The sequence below is a fragment of the Brachyhypopomus gauderio genome, chromosome 14 (assembly GCF_052324685.1).
Source record: "Brachyhypopomus gauderio isolate BG-103 chromosome 14, BGAUD_0.2, whole genome shotgun sequence".
In the NCBI taxonomy this organism is placed as follows: Eukaryota; Metazoa; Chordata; class Actinopteri; order Gymnotiformes; family Hypopomidae; genus Brachyhypopomus; species Brachyhypopomus gauderio.
In genome coordinates this window covers 14,826,845-14,849,731 of record NC_135224.1, presented here as the reverse complement: position 1 = coordinate 14,849,731, position 22,887 = coordinate 14,826,845, and the positions used below count along the sequence as shown (strand labels likewise).

At 47.6% G+C, this 22,887-nt stretch overlaps 1 protein-coding gene across 15 annotated transcripts in view; it reads left to right on the top strand.

The window, feature by feature from the left end:
- Positions 1 to 22,433, top strand: part of kmt2cb (lysine (K)-specific methyltransferase 2Cb) — a 71,815-nt gene extending 49,382 nt beyond the window's left edge. For 11 of the 15 annotated variants that reach the window (XM_076973096.1, XM_076973095.1, XM_076973089.1 and 8 more), the window contains 25 exons: positions 934 to 2,697; positions 3,952 to 4,265; positions 4,381 to 6,035; positions 6,161 to 6,272; positions 6,413 to 6,491; positions 6,612 to 6,675; positions 6,805 to 7,037; positions 7,493 to 9,046; positions 9,353 to 9,523; positions 10,290 to 10,457; positions 10,683 to 10,824; positions 11,091 to 11,238; positions 11,369 to 11,547; positions 12,408 to 12,544; positions 12,629 to 12,869; positions 14,767 to 14,906; positions 15,155 to 15,256; positions 15,455 to 16,619; positions 17,163 to 17,299; positions 17,442 to 17,572; positions 19,067 to 19,238; positions 19,881 to 19,997; positions 20,873 to 20,946; positions 21,191 to 21,299; positions 21,418 to 22,433. In XM_076973096.1, coding sequence (XP_076829211.1) covers positions 934 to 2,697; positions 3,952 to 4,265; positions 4,381 to 6,035; positions 6,161 to 6,272; positions 6,413 to 6,491; positions 6,612 to 6,675; positions 6,805 to 7,037; positions 7,493 to 9,046; positions 9,353 to 9,523; positions 10,290 to 10,457; positions 10,683 to 10,824; positions 11,091 to 11,238; positions 11,369 to 11,547; positions 12,408 to 12,544; positions 12,629 to 12,869; positions 14,767 to 14,906; positions 15,155 to 15,256; positions 15,455 to 16,619; positions 17,163 to 17,299; positions 17,442 to 17,572; positions 19,067 to 19,238; positions 19,881 to 19,997; positions 20,873 to 20,946; positions 21,191 to 21,299; positions 21,418 to 21,510 — 9,201 coding nt within the window. In that variant the 3' untranslated portion in view covers positions 21,511 to 22,433. The remainder of the gene's footprint in view (positions 1 to 933; positions 2,698 to 3,951; positions 4,266 to 4,380; positions 6,036 to 6,160; positions 6,273 to 6,412; positions 6,492 to 6,611; positions 6,676 to 6,804; positions 7,038 to 7,492; positions 9,047 to 9,352; positions 9,524 to 10,289; positions 10,458 to 10,682; positions 10,825 to 11,090; positions 11,239 to 11,368; positions 11,548 to 12,407; positions 12,545 to 12,628; positions 12,870 to 14,766; positions 14,907 to 15,154; positions 15,257 to 15,454; positions 16,620 to 17,162; positions 17,300 to 17,441; positions 17,573 to 19,066; positions 19,239 to 19,880; positions 19,998 to 20,872; positions 20,947 to 21,190; positions 21,300 to 21,417) is intronic. The other 4 variants (XM_076973098.1, XM_076973097.1, XM_076973085.1 and 1 more) reach the window with 2 other exon arrangements.
- The last annotated feature ends 454 nt before the right edge of the window (positions 22,434 to 22,887 follow it).

Genomic DNA, 22,887 nt, shown 5'->3' with positions numbered 1-22,887 from the left:
ACTCTGTTCTGTAGCTGTCATGAAGCCTGAAGAGTGTATTTCACTTAGAAGCCATGTTTTTATCACCTCATTATCATTATGTCTTTATTATCATCTCATTATCCCTCTTTGTGCGGAACAGTAGCCTCTGAAAGAGCACACTGAATGCTTGATTGCTGTCTGTAGCTGTTACAGGTTATCAGTCCAGGAAATAATCATTTTGTTGTTATAAGAACCTTTACATAGTTTTTTTTATTTATTTAAATGGTACCTAATAAAATCCTTAACTCCCCAATTTCACTCATAGAGATAAAGATTTGATTACTTAACATGAGTTGTGTGCACTTTTTTGTGGTAGCATAACTTGAATGAAAGGCATATAGAGTGCTGTGGATATAAAACTTTGGCACAGATTGTGTTTGTTCTGTGACGCATCAGCTTTGTAGATACCTTACAGATATTGAAAATATTAAGTTTGAAATGAGACAAAGACCCTATTTATTACATATGCTTCTTGTACCTGCATTGCATAAGATATAACCACCAACATTATCTGTGTAGGCAGACACATTTCTGGTTAGTCCGATTGAAATCCAATGGTTACATGTGTTAAAAATGCAAATCTAAACAGCTTTGTGTTTATTCCTTGTTCTGGTGCTACATGGAAATTATGGTGGCTACTGGTATAACATCTGGCTAAAATGGGTCTAGATTAACCGTCTTAAATGGTTGGGGCAATCAGATTTAAATCTTAAGTGCATCTTGACCATATTTCTGTCTGTATTTTAATTTGAACGATAATTGTGTATAATTGTATAATTTTTATATGCTTGTGATTTATGGTGATTTGTATGCCATTTAGGTAAAATTGGTGTCAATTAATTTTTAACCATCACTTGTAGTACTCAAAACTTTTTGTCTGAATTCTGCAAACATTTATTTGTTTTCTTACAGCAAATGAGACAAAAGAGTAAGCAGCAGGCCAAAATTGAAGCCACTCAAAAACTCGAGCAGGTAAAGAACGAGCAGCTGCAACAGCAGCAGCAACAGCACAACCTCAAAGGGGGCCAGTCTGAGCACGACACCTCCAGCAGCCTCCTGAGTCCAGGCTCCTCGCAGTCCAGCAATGGGAACACGTCTCCTATACAACCCACTTCCAAGAATGGACACTCAAAGACTCCCACCTCGGGTTCCCCAGACGATGTCTTTTTACGTCCTCATCCTCCAGCCCCCTCTTCAGGATCCCAGCCACAGTCGCCGCAGATGTTCTCTCCGGGCTCTTCTGGCTCCAGACCGTCATCACCCTGGGATCCTTATGCCAAAATGGTGGGCACACCCAGACCGCCGACGAGTGGTCCAGGCACGACCCGTCGGAACTCTGAGTCTGGCAAATCACCTAGGAGTCTCTCAGAAGAGCGTGGGAAACCTTCTTCAGTTCATGAGCCCATTGGTTCGCCAACAGCTGTTAATGTTGACCCATATGCAAAGCCTCCAGACACCCCTAGGCCAGCAGGACCAACAGACCCATTTCTCAAGCCTATGTGCCCTCCCCGGGCTAGTCAGTCCATGGAAGGGAGGCACCTGATAGGCTCTCCAGGACATGATCCATTTTCCCGACCCAGTCTGAGGAAGGAGACATACTCACGAATGCCTCAAGGCAGAATGATACTTTCAGATCCTTATGCCCGGCCCCTGCTTACCCCTATTCCAGGAAGTAATGAGTCGGGGTCCATCCAGCTCTTTAAAACACCAATGCCCCCACCACAGCCTCAGGAGTCAAACACAGGCATACATTCGAGAAGACCAGGTGGGGATCCCTTTGAAAGACCTATGATCCCCCCTCGCTCGGGAGAGGGATTCTCACAGACTCAACCAAATGACCCATATGTGCACCCTCCTCTCACTCCACATCCTGGAATGAGTGATGGCTATGAGAATCAAACCAGAATCGCACGGCAGCCTCAAGCCCACCCATTTTCACAGCCTGTGCCAATGGCACATCAGTCTGCTGGGAATCCATATGCACGTACCCAGGCCAACTCTAGGCCAGATTACTCTCAATGTGACCCATTTTCCCAGTCTCCTTATTCTAACCCATATGCTCGAATGCCTGGAACACCTAGACCACATGACCCTGAGCCCTACTCTCACCAGTCCACTGCTTCCCATCCCGTCATCATCAACCAAGCTCCCACACAAACTCAAACTCAGAATCACATTCTCTCCCCAATGTCAATGGATCCTTATGCTCAGTCTCCTGGGACATCACATCCAGGTGTACCAGAAAGATTCCTAAAGTCGCAGAGTTGCCAAAGGAGCCAAGATCCATTCAATCACCCTCCTGGGTTGTCTCGACCAATCGGTCCTGACCCTCATGCACAGCCAGCGGGTTCCTCTCAGTCATTACTCAATGATCCATATGCGCAACCACCAAGAACACCTCATCCTGGTGGTGCAGGTCAGGGCACAAGACCAGGGCACATGTCCAATCAGGATTCATTTTCACCACCTCAAGTCTTGATGCAGGAAAGCATGACCCAGTCACCGTCCAGTCAGCCAAACCAGACTCCAGTTCATGACCCGTTCGAACAGACGCCTATGAATCCACATCCACAGTGTGGAGAAAGCAGGGAGCAGCACGGTGCTGTAGCAATGGGACAACCCAACACTGATGTTCAGAGTGTTCCGCTCGCAGAGGCTGAGGAAAGGCTGAGACAGGTATAGCCGCCATACTACTACCACATTTGAGAATGTCTAGGGCATTCATGGGCAGTCATGGCCTGGTGGTAGGGAACTGGTCTTGTGACCGGAGGGTCGTGGGTTTGGTTCCCAGACCTGAGGCCATGACTGAGGTGCCCTTGAGCAAGGCACCTAACCCCATCTGCTCCCCGGGCTTGGGCTAGGGCTGCCCACTGCTCTGGGCACGTGTGATCCACAGCCCCCTAGTAATCACTAGTGTGGGTGTGTTCTGACTGCACAGATGGGTTAAAAGCGGAGGACAAATTTCGATTGGGGTGTAAAAATCACAATTGACAAAATATGGCACATTTACATTTAAAATGATTTAGCCGATTTATGTTGGTTTAATTGATTATGCAGTTTTAGGCAAAATTCTGTGGTAAATGGATCACAAACCTATACTGCCAATGCAGGATTACAGTAATATGAGAGAAACTAGAATCACAGCAATAATGCACAGCACTTCCTTTCAGGTGATTTTTTTTTTACATGATGCTAATGTTTTGTTAGCATCAAAGACAGCCAGTGTAATTGTCATTGTAATTGTACAGATGGCTTCTTCAGGTTTGATCAAGATCGCAGCTTGCTGCTGACATGTAAATATATTATTTGGGGGGGGGGGGGGGGTGAGTTTAAATTGTTGAGCGGGGGTAAAATGGAGACAAATTATGCCGCGATTGATTCTTAATGTTTACTTACTCCCACGGTAGCCCAACTAAAAAGTAGCCCAAAAAACTGTTGGTTTGTCGTTCAAATTCAAGCATGAAGCCAGAAGGTGGTCCAGATTATTTATCAACCGGCAGGCTGCAACGGAGGCGCCCGCAGGCCGTATGTTGTGCACCCCTGATTTAAATCTATTGTGTAGCATGATGTACCAAGTCAGAAAGATCTACCGGGGGGCGAACGTAATTTGTTGAGCGGGGGGTGGCGAACGTAATTTGTTGAGCGGATTGCAGATTGGCTACCATGAATGTCAATCAAAATACAACCGTCAGTGCAGATGGGCGATTCATCTACTAATTTTTAATGTCACGCGATCTACGCACATTCCTTCGCGATCGACCGACACTTCCTTCGACGTAATGAGCACCCCTGATGTAGTTCATGTATCTAGACAGAAAATGAATCAGACATGCACTGATTGAAAGCTGCAAAGTCATATTTTGATAACTTAATGTTCATAATAAATCTCAGTTGACTGCTCTTGTTAATTTTGTATTGTTTTCATTGCAGCGGCAGCGTATTCGAGAACTGATACTCAGACAACAACAGCAAAAAAGTGCAATTCGCCAAGAGAAGACCACTCTGGACCAGCCTGTTAGCATGACTTCTGGAACCCCACAACACTGGAGTCAGGAGACCCAGGGTCAGCAAAGTGATGTATTTAATCGACCACCTCCACCATATCCTGGTCCTGGTGCTGTGAGGATCCCGCAAAGATTCCATGGGCCATTCCCAGCAGATCAGCGCGGGTGTTTCCCTGATGGCCAGTTTCCCAGGCCACATTTTCCATTGGACAATAATAACATTAGGCAACCAGGACCCAGGTGAGTAAATTAGAAATTCAAGAATTCATATAGTGGTCAGAGAGATTAAATTTTTGCATTTGAGTAATTTTAGGATGGCATACATTATAATGGTTGTTTCTTTCCCCTCCAATAGGCTAGGTTTCCCACCTGGTGTCCAAGGGCCAGGCTTAAGACCCCATCAAATGCAGGAGTCAATGATGGAAGCTCATCCACAGATGAGACGGTCCCTATCTATAGATCTGGGGAAAACTTTAGGTGGCAACCCCATGGGACTCCAACCTATGCCACCTCGGGGCATGCACATGCAGCAACACAATATAATGGGGCAACCTTTTATAGAACTTAGGCACAGAGGGCAGGATCCGGGCAGGATCCGGCTTTCCTTTGGTCCACCTGTTTTGCAGGGAAACAGAATGGAGCCACCCTCACAAGCTCAGCGACCTCCTGGTTTTATGAGTGGGCAAGAGTTGGGATTTCCAGGCAATCAGGGTTCTAAACCAGGAGATCCGACTTTGAATCAGACTCAGGGAGTAACTCCTGAAATGCATGGTTCAGTGAGTATGGAGAACTTGCATCAGCCAAATGTTGCATTAAGACCTGGGCATCCACAGATTCCGCTTATGAGGTCACTGAGCCAACCTGCTTCAAATGAGAGTTTCAGTGGTCCTACTTCATCAAATTTTCCTGCAACATCTGCTACACAGAACAGCGAAGTTGCTTTACCTTCAAATGAAGGTGATGCAGATGAATCAGCTGTGAAAGATCTGGAAGACGTGGAGGTCAAAGACCTCGTTGATACGGATTTAGAGAACCTAAATCTTGACCCAGATGATGGAAAAGATCTAGATCTAGAAACCAATGACTTGCACCTGGAGGAAATTTTCTTGACATCTGGAAAATTTGATATTATTGCATATGCGGATGCTGACCTGGACCTTAGTGAGGACCTCGATCTCAATGATCCTATTGATGACCACACTGAAACCTCTGACCTCCCAAAGGCACAAACGGAGAAGACTGATAGTTCAAGTGGTGCTTCCCATTCCACATCTGGAGAAACAAAAACTGATAGCAAACCAGAGGGGTCTCCGACTCATCTAAAAAATGAAGTCTCTCAAAATCAGGGGTCCTTGAAAACAGAAGATGATATCAAAATTGAGGCCAAAAATGATATGTCCCAAGAGTCCTCTTGCAGAAAGCAAACAAAGGAAATTACAGCCATTGATCAAGAAGCTTTTGGGAGTAGTCTTGATGCCATTTCACAGGTTCCAAAGGCTGGTATTCACCCTGATGCCACTCCAGTGCTTTCTCGTTTACTGGTCAATGTGCCACCTGATGGTGAATCACAAAAGCAAGAAAGCTGTGAGCAAGCCACATCTCAAAGCAAACTTCAAGAACCTGGGCTACAACAGACCCTTACTTCCACTCTGCTAGGATCAGGAGCCATATCTGTACAGGGACTGGATCCTGCCATGGTTGGAGAACCTTCATTGGTTTCATCTCACAGTGAGGGTCCTTTAGACATCCCAGGCTCCATCCAGGATCAGTCTTCAGATCCAGTGTTAGGAGTGGATCAGAAGGATGTTCTGCTTTCAGTGGAACAGTCTGGTATTCTTTCTCAAACCCAGCAGGAATTGTTGTCCCAGCAAAACCGACCCCTTTTACTAGAAGAACAGCCACTTCTCTTGCAAGATCTTCTTGATCAAGAGAGGCAGGAACAGCAGCAGCAGAAACAGATGCAAGCCATGATTAGACAGCGGTCCAGTGACTCATTCTTTCCTAACATAGGTAAAATGTGGGAATCCTGGAAGATATTTTTTTACTGTCATTAAGAATACTCAGTTCTGTGTGAATAAGAATACTCAGTTCTCATTTATAGCTGCACTCTTGACATTTCCGTGTGTTCTTTTCAGATTTTGATGCAATTACTGATCCCATCATGAAGGCAAAGATGGTGGCTTTGAAAGGAATCAATAAAGTAATGGTTCAGAACAACATGGGAATGTCTCAAATGGTTATGAACAAGTAAGTGAAAGAACGAGGATTTATTAAAAATTATAAATGCAAGTCTTTTAAGTAGTGTAATTCCTTCTGAAACAATGCTGCTTTGTAGTGATTTTACATTTTTACCACCTTCCCCTTTTCCTTGTTTTTCTTTTTTTAAGGTTCCCAGCAGGGACCCCAGCAGGACAGGGACCACAGGGTCCAGATGAACTAGCCCCTCCCCAGCAGCCAGTCAGCCAGGTGCAGCAATGATCTGAATCTCATTTATTTATTTTTTTGTTATATAACATCATTCATCTGATTCATTGTCTATAAATACATAATACATATAAATAAATTTTGTGTCCTCTTGTCATTCAGGATGGGAAACTGGCTCCATACATGACAAGACCCAGTCCTCCGAATTTTAATCCAGGATTTGCTAGTACGTGTTTGCTAATTGTAGATTAAAGAATTCAGTCTATGCTAAAGTGTTATTAATTGCAGATCTCACACACACACACATAATATTTATGGTGTATTAGTTATTTAATGTTTCTACTTTCCGTCTCAGATGATGCCCAGAAAGTACAGTATGAAGACTGGCTTCGAGAAACCCAGAAGCTTCTACAGATGCAGCAGAAGTTTCTGGAAGAGCAGATTGGGGCCCACAGGAAGTCCAAAAAGGCCCTGTCAGCTAAGCAGAGGACTGCAAAGAAAGCAGGGCGTGAGTTCCCTGAGGAGGACGCAGAACAGCTGAAACACGTCACTGAACAGCAGGGCGTGGTGCAGAAACAGCTGGAACAGGTGACATAGTCGTACACGGCCACACACACTTAGCATTGAGCTCTGTAATCACAAATGTCATTCAGTGTCCAGGGTTTACATTTACACTTCTATGTATTTGGTTAATCAACTTTTATATGTTCTTTCAATCTAGGCTTTCCCACTTGCAACCATGTACGAAAACCATGCAACCATGTACAGCTGCTTAACAGTACTTGCTTAACTTAATTTGACATTAATATCCACAATCATCATGTGGCAGTTTGGAAACTAGTATGCCTGCCAGTTAGTTATCTCCTAGCTAGCAGGCTCTTGATATTGTTTGCTAGCTATAGACTCTTAAGACAGTGGGGCCACATACCGGGGATAAAATGGTAGTGTGAGTAGGAATCCGTCTTGTAGATTGTTAGATACAGCTACTGCTTCGTGTTCTACCTACACTACCTACACTTAACATTGTGTCTTCTTTACCATAGATACGGAAGCAGCAAAAAGAGCATGCCGAGCTGATAGAGGAGTACAGAGTGAAACAGCAACAGGGTGGCATGCAGCCTCCCATGATGCCAGGCATGCTGCCAATGCAGGGTCATCCAGGCATAGTGCCAACTGGCCCTGTGAGCCAAACTCTGATGGGTCCCACAATGCCTATGCAGCTCCATCCTGGCCAGACAAATACCCCCAACATGCCTGGCTGGCACCCTGGTGTCCCAGGCCCTGTTGGACCTCCAATAGGAGGTGTCATGCCGCCTCAGATGATGCAAGGCCCACCTCCTCAGGTGACTTTAGCAAGGCCCAGTCCGGGGCAGGCTAGTGGCGAGTCTCCTCATGTGAGTTTTGATGACACCAACCCCTTCAGCGAAGGCTTCCAGGAGAGGGAGAGAAAGGAGAGGTTGCGGGAACAGCAAGAGAGGCAGAGGGTGCAGTTGATGAAGGAGGTGGAGAGACAGCGCATGAAACAACGTATGGAGATGGAGCAGCAGCAGCAACAGGGCCTCCTCAACCAGGACGGGAACATGAGGACTCTCTCACAGATGCCTTTCTATAACCAGAACGTGCCTCAGGACTTCATGCAACCACACAGGTCTCAGCAGCAAATGCAAGGCCCAGGATTCCCCCAGCAGCCTGGTATGCAAGGAATGCAGCCTGCAGGAGCCCCTTCTGAATCCATGATGGCAAATGGGCCCTTCCTTCAGGATGCAAGGTCAGGTTTTGTGTCCGATAACCAACTTGCTCATGGTCCTAACTTTGTTCCGGGGCAACCCAAACCTCTAGGGTTCCCTGGACCAAGCATGGTACCTCAGAACCCTGGACAGGGCCATCCATTTGGGATGGAGACATCGATGCCCCTTCCGCCAAACTTTCCGAGCTCTGGTCCATCCCTGATTCAGCTCTACTCCAATATTATCCCAGACGAGAAAGGTAAGAAGAAACGAAGCCGCAAGAAAAAGAAGGACGACGATTCTGAGTCTTTGAGAGCTCCGTCCACACCGCACTCTGACCTGACCGCCCCACTCACACCCTGTGTGTCCGACACATCGTCCACACCCACAAGAAACCAGCTGCTCTTCGGAGACCAAGAGATGGGCGAGAGTTCCCAGCCAGGCTCTTCCACCCCGGGCTCGCAGAGCAGCCAGCCTCACTCCGAACTGGAACGGCAGCTTTCCGAGGGCAGCTGTGGTGGTGGAACTGAGGCATCCGCAGGCCAACAAGACATCCAGGACAGGATCCTGTCAAACATCAAACTGGAGAAGATGGACACCAGTGACTGTCATGGCCCAGAGGTAGAGATGCGCCTGGTAAAGGAAGAAGGGGAGAAGGAAGGCTTGTCCCCACATCGAGCACGCCAGAGTCCAGCTAGCATCTCAAAGGCAGAAGGTGGTAATGAGCTGCTGAAACACCTGCTGAAGAACAAGGAGACGCCTCCACCAGCACTGCCACACCAGAAGTCTGAGGACAGCCTCAGGTCTGAGGATGAGGCCTGCATTGACAGCAAGGCTCTCCTGAGACAGAGCTCCATGGACAGCAGTGGGGTGAGTGAAAGCATATTTCAGCATAAAAGATGGGGTGGGAAAGCCTTGTTCCATAGTACTTTATTCAGATAACCATGTAATGTAAACCAGATGATTGAACCAAACTTACACTTATTGAACTCATACAAATACAGACAGGTTGCCAGAAGGTTTTGCCTTAGGATGCTGTTAAAACCTGCCATGGAGATAATAATATGTGAAGATTCCATGTTAATGACTCGCCTGAAAAATAGGAGACTAATTTCTTAAAAATATCTTTTGGAAGTGTGTAATTGGTTTAACACTTGGACGTTCTCCTACAACCAGTTCTCAGGCCACCCTGATTTCACGGGCACTTTGCAGAAAAAGCAGAGGACCAAGAGGACCCCAAAGAGCGGAGAACGTCCTGCACCTCGCTCCAAGAAGAGGAAGAAGGAGGAAGATGAGAAACAAGCCGCATTTTCTTCCACAGAGCCATTAATGGCCAGTCTGAAACAGGTAAGGTTCAACATTGAGGCAAAGACAGCATTTCTAAGGATTTGTCATCAGTGCGGTGATTGATCACGGAGGCAGGTGTCCATGTCAGCTTTCTAACGCGTTGCAATGTCTCGTCATTTCTCAGCCTGTATGTCAACACGCTGGAGGCTGCAAGGACTCAGATGTAAATGAGAGTTCTGCAAAAGAAATGTTACAGTGCATTGATGTTACAGAGATTGGTGCACACCCAGTCTGACAGTCTGTAATGTTTGAGGGCAGCATTGTGAATATCCTTAACACTTTAAACTGAAGAAAATGTAATCAGTATTTGATTTTTACAAAATTAAATTTGAAACAACACTTGTTTTTTTTTACTTGGCAGTAGTGGTGCCCTTCTCTCTATTTAAAGTGTGTAATGACTTGCGATAAGGTCCTATGCAGAGATGCTAAGTGGCCTATGAGTCCCGGCAGAAACAAATGGTACAGTTGTGTTTTTTTAACATTCCTAGTGGTTTCGCAGTCCTGTCTTGAGGTGCCATGCTAGCAGATGTTTGATAATGGTGTGACTGAAATGCTCATCTTGAGTAAATGAAGACACCGAGGTCTCCACGTTAATTAAACCGGTCGTTCCTCAAGAGCCTATCTCTCCAGACTCCTAAGCATCATTCTAATTTCACGTTCGGCTTTTTGTCTCGCCCTCACTTTTACATCTCTCCCCCTCCCTCATCCTCTCCATCTCCCTCCTGCCCCACTCATCTCCACCTCCATTCTCCTCATCTTCCTGCAGCAGCAACCCTCTCTCTTGCCCCTAATGGAGCCTCTGGTTGGGGTCAATTTTGCCCACTTTGTGCCCTACGGCAGTGGACAGCTGGACGGAGAGAGCCGCCTGTCGGGTACATTCGGGAGCGCCTCGTTGGACGGCATGTCAGACTATTACTCCCAGCTCATTTACAAAGTAAGCATGAGCTGCAGGTGTTAACGTATTCAGCACATTTCAACAAGAAGTCTAAATCCAGTGCCTTTTATTATATGTTGAAGTTATTATGTAATATTACTCACACACACCAAGGCTGGTATCCCCAGGAGCTACGCGCTTTTACAGGCGTAAATTACTTAAGTGGCGAGTCGATCCAGCCTGAGAAATGCGTGACACACGTTTTTCTGTTCCGCCTCTCCGCAGCAGAGCAATCTGAGTAACCCACCCACTCCTCCAGCCTCTCTGCCCCCTACGCCGCCCCCGGTGGCACGCCAGAAATTGCTCAACGGCTTTGCCACCACAGACGAGCTGGCAAGCAAAGCGGCTGTCATGAGCAGCCATGACGGTGAGGGCCAGCACCCGCTCACTCTAATGAGTCATTCATTTGTAGGCTCAGGCTCAGTTTAGAAGTGGCCATGTTGTGCTCACAGTCGACTGAAATTGTACTGTGTTTTCAACACCTTCCACCGTGTTGGCGTTAATCAAACCCCCCCCCCATTCCTTCATGTATGAAATCTGTTAGTCTGCACGATAGCTCAGCGATAGGTAAACTTGGTTTAAAAGAGAAACGATGCAAGGTGAAGTTGCTGGTTCACTCTTTCCCAAACGCAGTGACCAAGGGCATTCTGCCCAGGCCGTTGCATGTGCCCTTCAAAGCGGAGGAGGAGCTTCTGGCCCGGGCCCTCGCCCATGGCAACAAGACGGTGGATGTGCCCGCCTCCCTGCCCACACCCCCCCACAACAATCAGGAAGAACTCAGGTCAGCCCAGTATGCGCTTTCATGCAAGCTCCTCACCACGGATGCACCCCCCCCCCCCCCCAGACGCCTTATTTCAACTCTTGTCCTTTTGCCTGTCTGTCTCCGTCCACGTCCTGTTGGTCTCGCGCAGGGGACAGGAGCACTGTGAGGACAGGGACACGCCTGACAGCTTTGTCCCCTCCTCCTCGCCGGAGAGCGTGGTCGGTATGGAGATCAGCCGCTACCCGGACCTGTCGCTGGTCAAACGGGAGCCCCTGTCTCCGGCTCTCTCCCCGGTGGTGCCCATTTTCCCCAACTCCAGGGGGAAAGGTAGGCCTCTTCTCTCTGCTCGTCCTCCAGGAACATACGTAAGGGCTTAATTAAACATTTATAACACGTGCATAACGCGCTTCCATCATTCATTAATGGCAGCATAGCTTGATGCATCTACACAAGCTGCATGAAGTACAACAGGCCTATGTGGCAGCGCACAGGTCCGTCATGCTGCATGTGTTTCATGGAGATCTTTATGGATGATTGTGTGTGTTATGATGGTTAAAAATTAAATAGTTTAGTTTGGTCAAAGTCATAGACAGCATGCTGTAAATTATATTAACCAATAGTATCCTGGCATGTTTCCCACCTCTGTACTAATACCAGCTAGCAGAGGCGTGAGCAGAACGCATGAAGGTGTGGTTGTTCACTACCAATACCCTTCTTCCCTTTACCTAGAACACAATGGTTACACATCCAGTGGCTTGAATATTTCATATCTTGACAGAGGTGGAGTATCTGAGAATACCAGATCATGCTCAAGGCATTTAACCATTATACTAAGACTTGAAACAACTCTATTTTGTCTTGCTACACTTTGTTATTGACTGACACAGTAATTCCATCATACAAAAGCATTTTGTATAGATCCTCTTTAGCGGTACAATGCTTTCTTATTCATAAAAAAAAAAATCAATATTTTGAGCTGTAGAATCATGGGTTCCCACCTTCACCAGTCGTACAGGTGAGCGTTTGTATTTGACCCCAGAGTCAAATGATGCCCACTTTTCATGATCTGGTCAAACGTCGATGGATAAAATCATAGCAGAGGGATTGAAACAGACTTTGAGCAGTTTCCGAGCCCTTTATGTTGTCGGTGACCGGTAGATCCTGCCCGTGCTTTGATCCCGCTGCAGGTTCCGAGGCGAGGCTTTGCAGCGTCAAGACCGAGCCGCCGTCCATCTTCTTTGGCCCTCCGTTTGGCACACCCCAGAACGGATCCGGTGCAGGCCTCGTGTCCATAGCGATCACCCTGAAGCCTGCCGCCGCTGAGGTGAGCCTCTATTACGTTTCTGACCACAAAGGCAAAGGGCAAAGTTTACTTCCTGCATTCTCTCATGGCTTCCGTCTGCTTCAGAACATCACTGACGTAGTGGCGGCCATCGCCGACCTCATCCGGGTGAAGATCCCCAGTAGTTACGAGGTCAGCAGTGGGCCCTGGCCCCACGGCCCTCCGGGGTCCCATAAGGCTTCTGTCCACGGCCCCGGGGTTGCCGCGACCCCGCACAGAGGGACTGAACACCTGGGCAGAGGGACAGGATTCCATGGACCTCTGCAACCACATCATCATAACATCAGTCACCCAACCCATGACAAGAGTGAGTCAGCGCACCAAAACTTCAAATGCATGATGTAATGACCAATAGGGGTGTGTTAAAAAATGTTTTTCAATTCAAATAGATCTTCATTTGAATGATTCGATATCGATTTATTAAACCTGAGATCGATCTTTAGAATTGGCCAATTTTCCCCGCATATGCGTACCGTTTTAACGTCTCGCGTTTTATCTCGCGTGACGTGCTTGAATTCCACCTTGTTTAGGTGTATGAACCCTGCAAACATGACTTTGTTCATTGCACTGAAGCATGGTGCGTGCGAAGTTACACAATTTGAGAGGTGCACGACTTCGCGAAGCGACAGTGCACAGGCGGAGCCACCGCGATTACGTCGTTTTCGGTGCGCGGACCCTCACGCTGGTCGTGCATCAAGTATAAAGCTGTGAAGTTCTCTCAACAGCTGGCAATATTGTTACTGCATAAATGAGCTGTCTCACTCCTCAACATGTTGATCAGCTCCTTTTCTTGCAGAAAAATTTGACAATCTCCAAGATGTCAGAAAGCAGTCATGAATAAATTTTAGTTTTTGGACCTTAATGTTTACAATATTCAGAACTATGTTCATAAATGTTTTTGTTACATGTTAAAAAAAAAAAAAAAAACTTAATTTGCACTTTAAAAGGCTGTTCAAAACCGCTTTCAATGCATTTTCTGGTAAAGGAGCTATGTGGAAGTGTGCAATAATTGGTATAAAAAAAAGAATGTAACTGTTGTTCACAGTATAACCACTAATATCTTAATACATTTTAATAAAGTTTGAGTGTTCATTGTATCATTACAACATTTCACATTCAAACTACACTTTTTATTGTAACTGAAATTTCCCTACAAGAATCGATATTGAATCAGATCGGATCGAATCGAAAATCAAATTGAATCGGGACCTTGTGAATCGGAATCGAATCGAACTGGGAAATCAGTAGTGATACCCACCCCTAATGACCAAGACCGTTGAACAGACTCACAAGAGTTTTTCATATGTGAACTCACCTTGGCACCTATACCTATTCCAAGACTCCAAGATTTCAATATGTACAATACATTATTATTTTACCATTTTTATTTTATTCTTTTTTTATTATTTATGTGTTAATTAGTTTTTGGTTTTACAATTCCAGTAGATTGTTTGTTTATGCCTATAATACAAATCACAAATACATATCACAAAAACAAATTCCTCACCTTCATTTCTTGTCTGGTGGAATAAAACAAAGTTTCAATATTTTGCACAAGGAGTGTCTTGAAATATCCAGAACCCAGAGAAGAAGCATGTTCTGGATCTCGTGGTTTGAGGCCATCTACGTTGTGTCCTCTCCCGCAGCTTTGTGGCTCTCATCCACGAAGAAAGACAAACAGGGTGGTGGGAGTGGCTGTAGTTGTTTTCCCATCATCATTCACACTGATGATTATCCCCTCTAATGATGTTTACTAATGATGCAAATCCGTATTCCTTTCATGGGGTGTTCCACGTGGCTCAGGCGCAGACAGGGCGGCTTTATTGATTGGGAAAACGATTGGGAAAGCTAATGAAACAGAGTAACGATCTTCACCATGTCCTGACCTGTTTATCCGCGTCAGAGTGTCAGATACTCACTTAATGACTGTGCCCTGTCAGATTAAAAGTCTTAGAAAATGGAGTGTCAGGACATTTCTGAGTGTATGCCGGTACTGCCACTGGTCTTCGCGGTACCCGTGTTTCTGCGCTGATCGTTGAGAATGTGCGAGTTTTAGCGCAGGGTGCATAAAACGTCCCAGGGAAGGCATCAGGGAAGCATAGTGATGGGCAGAACCTGAATCTGATGCCTGCAGTGCGTTCGGCTCGGTGTGGGACGGCCGCGGTGTGTGTGACGCCCTGTGTGACGCCCCCGTCTTCCCTCAGGTCCTGTGCGTGGCAGGGAGCACTGTCAACAGCAGTCATCCAGCCCGGGCCCCAAACCACAGTGGTGCCGCCATTGTAAAGTAGTCGTCCTTGGCAACGGAGTGAGGAAACCTGTTAAAGATCAACAAAGCAGATCGCAGGTATGGAAGTATCCCGAATACATCACGTCCTTTTCAGAATGCAGGAGAGTCTTTACTTCAGCAGACACACCTGTCAGCAGATTTGACAGAAATCTCATGTTGCTTTGAGGCAGTGTACGTTTCGGGAATTCATCAGTGTATACAATAGAAATAAAAATCAGAATGAGTGAGTTTTGGGCATTATTTTTTTCTTTCCTGGCAATGGACTGTCCCCCGTGGTGTATCTCACTGTGCTGTTTCTCCTGCAGGAGGCACAGCTGAACTCTCACGGAGGGGAGCTGGTGTTCTGCAGTCATAGTTGTCTCATACTGCACTCTTCATCCCAGGCCAAAGGCAACGTGGAAACAAAGGTCAGTCCCCCTCCACACTGTCCCCCGTGCGAGAGGAAGAACGAGAAACACTGTGTTTGCGGGTACTAAGATGTTGCCCAACTAAAGCTATATAAACCTCCACATTCTTTTAACTGACCATATGCTGTCGACATCAGTAATGTCTGATATTGCACAGGTAGCTTGTATATGCAGCTCTGACCAATAGAGTGTTTGCAGGCATCCGTGGCCCTTCTCACGCCCGGCGGCGTCAAAGAGAGTCCGTCCAAAGCCCTGCACCAGTACAACAACAACATGTCCTCTCTGGACGTGCACTGCCTGGCTCAGCTCCAACCCAAGCCGCCGCCCCCTTCCCCGCCTCCGTCGGACCTGGTCTCTCCGGGCCCCGCCCACCCCACGAAGCCGACGGCCAAGGTGGAGCCCGAGGCGGAGGCGCACCTCCGAGTGACGGTGAAGCTGAAGCCTCGCTCCCCGGGCTCGGGGGCGGACGAGCGACCCTGGCCCCACGGAAAGCGCTGGAAGGGCCTCCGCTGGCGCAGGTGGAGCGTGCAGGTGGTGGTGCCCAGGGGCGGCTCGCCGGCGCCCGAGGAGGCGCTGGAGGAGCTCCTGAGGCAGCTCCGCTCGTCGCTGAGGCCGTGCCCGGGCGCGAGAGACCGGCGCCGCTGCTGCTTCTGCCAGCAGGAGGGCGACGGGCTGACGGACGGCCCCGCCCGCCTCCTCAACCTGGACCTGGACACCTGGGTGCACCTGAACTGCGCGCTGTGGTCGTCGGAGGTGTACGAGACGCAGGCGGGAGCCCTCATCAACGTGGAGCTGGCGCGGCAGAGGGGCCGCACGGTGGCCTGCGCCTCCTGCCAGCGTCTGGGCGCCACCAGCGGCTGCCACCGCCTGCGCTGCCTGAACGTCTACCACTTCACCTGCGCGCTGCAGGCCGGCTGCACCTTCTTCAAGGACAAGACCATGCTGTGCCACCAGCACCGGCCGCGGGGGGCAGGCGCAGCCGCGGCGGCCGCCGGACCGCACCTGGACCAGCAACTGCGCTGCTTCTCCGTCTTCCGCCGCGTCTACGTGCAGCGGGACGAGCTGCGGCTGCTGGCGGCCGCAGTGCAGCGGCCCGAGCTTGGCCACGCCTTCCGCGTGGGCAGCCTGCTCTTCCACGCCATGGGCCAGCTGCCCGCCGCCCTGCTGCCCGCCTTCCACTCGGCCAGCGCCATCTTCCCACCGGGCTACGAGGCCAGCCGCCTCTACTGGAGCATGAGGCACGGCCAGAGACGCTGCCGCTACGTCTGCTCTGTGGAAGAGCAGCAGGGTCGGCCCGAGTTCACCATCCGCGTCGTGGAGAGCGGCTATGACGACCTGCTGCTCACCGACACCACGGCTAAAGGTGCGGGGGGGTTGGGAGGGGAGGCGGGTGTTGGCCTTGGATGGATGAGTGTGAGGATGTGTAGGTGTACGCCCCCTGTTCTCCTAGGAGTCGTGTCTTTTGTGATTTCTGTATGACCAGAATCTTTCTGGAGGATAGTGGCTAATGCCTGTGACTGAAAGCTGGCTCACACAAGCATAACTCAGTCAGATTACAGACACACTGCTGGTGACTGGTCAGCTGAACCTGACTCTCACACAACCAGAAACTGTAATGTGATCTGGGGAGTCACGTAACAAGGTCAGATATATAGCTGAGGCTTGGTCAGAAAGCTCCTACGTAACTAGAGGTGTGTGTTAATTTCTGCTAACTGGCAACATTTTTTATCCATTTGTACCAAGTATTTCCACAACAAACATACATTTGTACGAATCATGTCATATTCGTAGAAAGACAAAATGTCAGAAGTAGTGAAACGTCACGTCCGAATAGCAGCCCGGTTCTCTTCTCGGAGCCCGGTTCTGTTGCTGGGCTCTTGGTCTAATGGTGTGTGTTCTGGTGCAGGGGTGTGGGACAAGGTGCTGAGCTGCGTGGCAGAGCGCCGGGCGGAGACTGGTATGCTGCGTCTCTTCCCCGTCTACCTGAAGGGCGAGGACCTGTTCGGCCTCACCGTGCCGGCCGTCGCCCGCATCGCCGAGTCGGTAATAACGCAGCGTCTCCACTACGGTGCTGCTGGCTTACTGCAAGCATCATACACACCCTGTAATTTACTCTCTCTGCAATCTTGTACTGATTTATTTATGTGAGGAAGTCTCACGCTGCGGTCTCGTGATTTTTTCGTAGCTGCCGGGCGTAGAGGCCTGTTCTAGGTACCGGTTCCGTTATGGACGCAACCTGATGTTGGAGCTCCCTCTGTCCATCAACCCCTCGGGAAGCGCCCGCTCTGAGTTCAGGAGCTTCCCACAGTCTCAGAGGTCAGTTTTCTAGTAACCCCTGAACTCTGTGTTAATGCTGTCTGTCTGAAGTGGTCTGTTAATATTGTGAAATAATTAGGCATTTAAATGGGACCTGCTCATTTTCAGTGTTCAAAAATGGGATCACCTAAAATAGATTCAGGTGCTTCTAACTCTTTAGCCTATGATTCAAGCACTCTTTAATCCCTCTTCCCAATGAGGTTTGTTCTGATTGGTCAGCTTACCTACTCTGTTGGTCAACTGTCAAAGCGTTTGTGCCCGTCTTGGAGTCTGCAGACTGCACTCGAATACGATGCTAAATTATTTGCTACTTTTATCAGTTATCATACATTTCCTGAAGATTATGATTGAAGGGTGACCTTTTGTGGGGAAACTGGCATAATTTATTTTCAACCATAAGTTACCTTAGTGATCATTACAGTGTCTAGTGGTTTTCAAACTGTCCAGGGTAACACAACAGTGAATTGTTACCATAACATTAAGAGCTTGTAATCATAAACCTACTTAACAAAATTAGTTGACACCCACAGCATGGCCCAACACTTGTAGCAGTTACCTTGTTTGCTTTAAACATCACAAATCCACAAGTAATAATGCATACTTTTGAGATGTTTTTATTAACCTGAATATTGCTAGGCCACACAATGTTGTATCTGTCCTGACCTTCAGGAGAAAGATGTGTGAAGGTCCAGCATTGAGCGATGCTACATGAAGCAGTCCTACATGAAGTGCCAGGCACATAGTCAGATAATTGGGAAAGTGGAGGTAGCAGTGGTATAAATAGATTTCAACCATTGACTTCTTTGTGCTTGTACCTGGCAGAGTGTACAAAGGTACTTTCCCCTCACAGCGAACACTGCATTTTCTCAATGTGGCCACAAACCTGAACAAACTCTTGCTGGCCTCCAGTACTCTGGTCTTGTGTCATGCCAAATTTGCCAATATTTGGGCTATATGCAAAATGATACGAGATTGCATCTTGTAACAAAGAAAATGGCTAAAAAATGCAGCTGAGACATGTAGTTACTCACTCTGTGTTGTGTCGGGCTTTCTAACTTTGACAACCATTTACATGTACAAATGGGCTAAATTACCCTGAAAGAAAGAGACCCAGGAAACCATACTCCTCTTTAAAAGCAAGGAAAGGGCAAGGCAGCCCTGCAGAAGAGATTAATTTGAACCAAACTGTTAGCTACCACTGGAATCCTTAAAGTAGGACAAAAGTATTGGGCAAAATGGAATAATGTTATTTATTCAGTAACGGGCACCTTTGTGGCAAGAGCTATTGTAGATATGAGCAGTAGTTTCACCTAATGTTGAATGCATTCATCTATATCAGTTTTCCTGTTCCTGGTCAGACAATATTGTCCATTTTACACCCAAAATCAGACCTGAGACGTTGTGTTTTCAGGTTTCACATATTCCTTTCTTCACAGTCTTCACAAATCCTCCCTTTTTTCTCTCACACACCCTTTACGCCGCTCCATCACGCAGGTCGAAGGTCCTGTCCGTGTGGAACCAGCCCTCCTGCGTCATCCAGAACTCTGCTGCGGCCGAGGGCGGCCCGTCTCACAGCAAGCACTTTGTGCACTCCAAGTCGTCTCAGTACCGCCGGCTGACTGGCGAATGGAAGAGCAACGTGTACCTGGCTCACTCCCGTATCCAGGTGCGGCCACGCCCAGCGGCTGCACACACCCTCCTCACAGGGCTCCTCTGCACACAGCCATGCAGACACGCTCTCAACGCTTCAGTACTCCGTACAGAAGCAGTTGCGTTACATAAAAAGTTAATTTATGATAGAATTCTAATAATGTACTGTTTGCTGAATTCTGTCAGGCAGATGCAGGTAATCCTATCAGTCGGGCGCAGGAATAAGCACAACAGATGGGCTATTTTGTGATTTTATTTATTTATTTATTTTTGTCAGCTATAGTTGACAGGAACACATATTCATAATGAATGAATAAATGTAAAAATAATTCACTGTTGTTAACTGTTAAAAGCATTGGTGTTGCGTTGTTAATTCTGGAAGCCAGGAAACTACTAGTAGTGGTAGTAATAATAATACATTGTATTTATTGGTACCTTTCATAGCACTCATGGTCACATTACATCACCTAAATCAACATACAATATTTAAAGCATTAATAATCTTAAAAATAGTATTTAAAAAAGTGTAAAATAGCCCAAGAAACATGCAAATAAAAAAGTAAAGTCATCCCAAACTTGCTCCTAGAGTTGAAGCCCTGAGCAGGAGCTGTGCAGCCTTTGGCCATTGTGGTGTGTTGAGTGAGTCCTCTGTCTGCAGGGCCTGGGACTGTTTGCTGCGCGAGACTTGGAGAAGCAGACCATGGTGATCGAATACCTTGGAGACATCCTCCGCAATGAGGTGGCCTTGCGCAAGGAGCTGCATTACAAGGCTAAGGTACCTCTCACCTACCTGAGCAACCGTCACCACGTACACGTCTCCCAGACCCAAGCAACCGTCACCACGTACACGCTCTCCCAGACCCGAGCAACACGGTCTCCCAGACCCGAGCAACCGTCACCACGTACACGCTCTCCCAGACCCGAGCAACCGTCACCACGTACACGCTCTCCCAGACCCGAGCAACCGTCACCACGTACATGCTCTCCCAGACCCGAGCAACCGTCACCACGTACACGTCTCCCAGACCCGAGCAACCGTCACCACGTACACGCTCTCCCAGACCCGAGCAACCGTCACCACATACACGCTCTCCCAGACCCGAGCAACCGTCACCACGTACACGCTCTCCCAAACCCGAGCAACCGTCACCACGTACACGGTCTCCCAGACCCGAGCAACCGTCACCACGTACACGCTCTCCCAGACCCGAGCAACACGGTCTCCCAGACCCGAGCAACCGTCACCACGTACACGCTCTCCCAGACCCGAGCAACCGTCACCACATACACGGTCTCCCAGACCCGAGCAACCGTCACCACGTACACGCTCTCCCAAACCCGAGCAACCGTCACCACGTACACGCTCTCCCAAACCCGAGCAACCGTCACCACGTACACGCTCTCCCAGACCCGAGCAACCGTCACCACGTACACGCTCTCCCAAACCCGAGCAACCGTCACCACGTACACGCTCTCCCAAACCCGAGCAACCGTCACCACGTACACGCTCTCCCAAACCCGAGCAACCGTCACCACGTACACCGTCTCCCAGGCTGCACCCAAACTGTGCTCTGTCTCTATCTCTTGGTCTCTCTCTCGCACTCACACACAAACACTCTCTTTCTCACTTTCTCTCTCTCACACTGTCAGAACCGGACAGCGTTCATGTTCCGGATCAACGCCGATTCCGTCATTGACGCCACGTGCTCTGGAAGCCCAGCAAGGTAAAGACCAGTAGCAATGTTTCTCCATCTGAGTATGCAGAGGCCTAGAGATGGCACAGTAGTTGATGGAGGTGGTGCTGATGTAGTTCTCTGTTGTCTTCACCATTCACATAAACAGTGTTGCTAAGCAGCATGCAATAGGTCTAAATGGGTGTTAGATGGATATTCAAGCCGCTGGATAACCTACACTGACATTTACTTTGATTTGATGACGCATAAACGAGTGCGTTCTCTGTGTGTGTAGGTACATCAATCATTCTTGCTCACCAAATTGTGTGGCGGAAGTAGTGACCTTTGAACGTGGCTACAAAATTATCATCAGCTCCAGTCGTAGGATTGAGAGAGGAGAAGAGGTGAGTGTGTTTGCCTGCAGTGGCTTTGCCTCTGCTAATCCATTCATTTCACATCCTTTTTGTGTACTTTTTATTACTCATCGTGGCTGTTTTGTGTGCGTGCGTGTTTGTGTTTAAGCTGTGCTACAATTACAAACTGGGGCCGGTGGACAGCCAGAACAAGATTCCGTGCCATTGTGGCGCAGCCAACTGCCGCAAGTGGCTGAACTGAAGAGGGCGCCCTCGAGCACACCCTAACTCACAGGTGCCAAGAGGCCCCAGCAGCCCCAGGTGCTGAAGACGAACCGCAAAATCTCAAGTTTGTCAATGGCAAGAGGAAAGCCTGTAGCTTTCATGGCCTGTTAATGACACCGTTTTAGTGGACGATCTTTGTTTATTTTGTGTGTTTTGAGTGTGTGTGGGTTTTTTTTGTTGTTGTTGTTATTTTGTTTTTGTTTTGGTTTTGTTTTGTTTGTAATGTGCAAAATCAAGAGGAAAACACAAACGCAACTGCGCCATTGTGTTACAGCCATTTGCATCGTTCTCTGAACTTGAAAGGAGAAGGTTCAGTTACCTGCATGTGCCATGTGCGAGTGAGTGTGTGTGTGTGTGTGTGTGTGCGCGAGTGTGTGTGTGTGTGTGTGTGTGCGTGCGTGCGTGTTCTGAGGATGGTGTGAGAGAGAGCAAGAGACAGGGGTAGAAAGTCTGAGGCAGATTTCACCAGCGAATGAGGAGGGAGAGCGAGCACTGTGCCGGATATGCCTTATAGGTTGAAAGAGAGGGCGGGCCCATTTGTTGAAAGAGGGCGGGCCCATTTGTTGAAAGAGGGCGGGCCCATTCGTTTGCCATTGTTGGTGGAGACTGTACAGTAGTAATCAATGTAGAACATCACTGAATGAAGAATGTACGGAATTGACTTCCGCAAAGGGAAAAGTAACTTGCACTAAAAAAAAAGAAAACAGACAAAACTCACAAAAAAGAAATTTTAAATACTTGATTCCATGAGTCAGTTTTATCCTAGGTTTCTCTTGTTGTTTTGTGTAAGAAAAGAAAAGTTGTTTTGTATTTATTACAGTGTGACTGAGTGAGTGGGCCTATTTTTAAAATGTAAAAAATGTGCAAATAAAAAAATTAAAAAAAACACAAAAAAAAAAACAGCAGACAGACAACAAAGGACACGAGACTGCAGCTTTGGCCGAATGGTGCTGAATATCGCCCGCAGTCTGAAGAGATGTTACATTTGTAAATAAATTGTAAATAAGGAAAAATATTGGAATGACTGACCAAATACTACCTTATTCAATTTGATGTTTGGGTGTTTACATGTGCTTGTTTTCATTTTCTTTCTTCTTCTTTTAAAAAATATTTAATAACGATGCGCCATTATAACTGTTTCAGAGGTTATTTTAAATTACTATTCTGTACAGAATTGCAAAGTAATTTCAATAATTCACAAGAAAGTATTTTCTCTTTAGAGTATGGTATTGTAGTGACTCTTTGTGATTGACACATTCATTCTGACCACTTGAAAAACTGCATTTTTTTATGTGATGCGCATTTAGCTCTTTGCCAAGAGGCTGTTGATAATCTGATCAGCAAGTGGATAAAA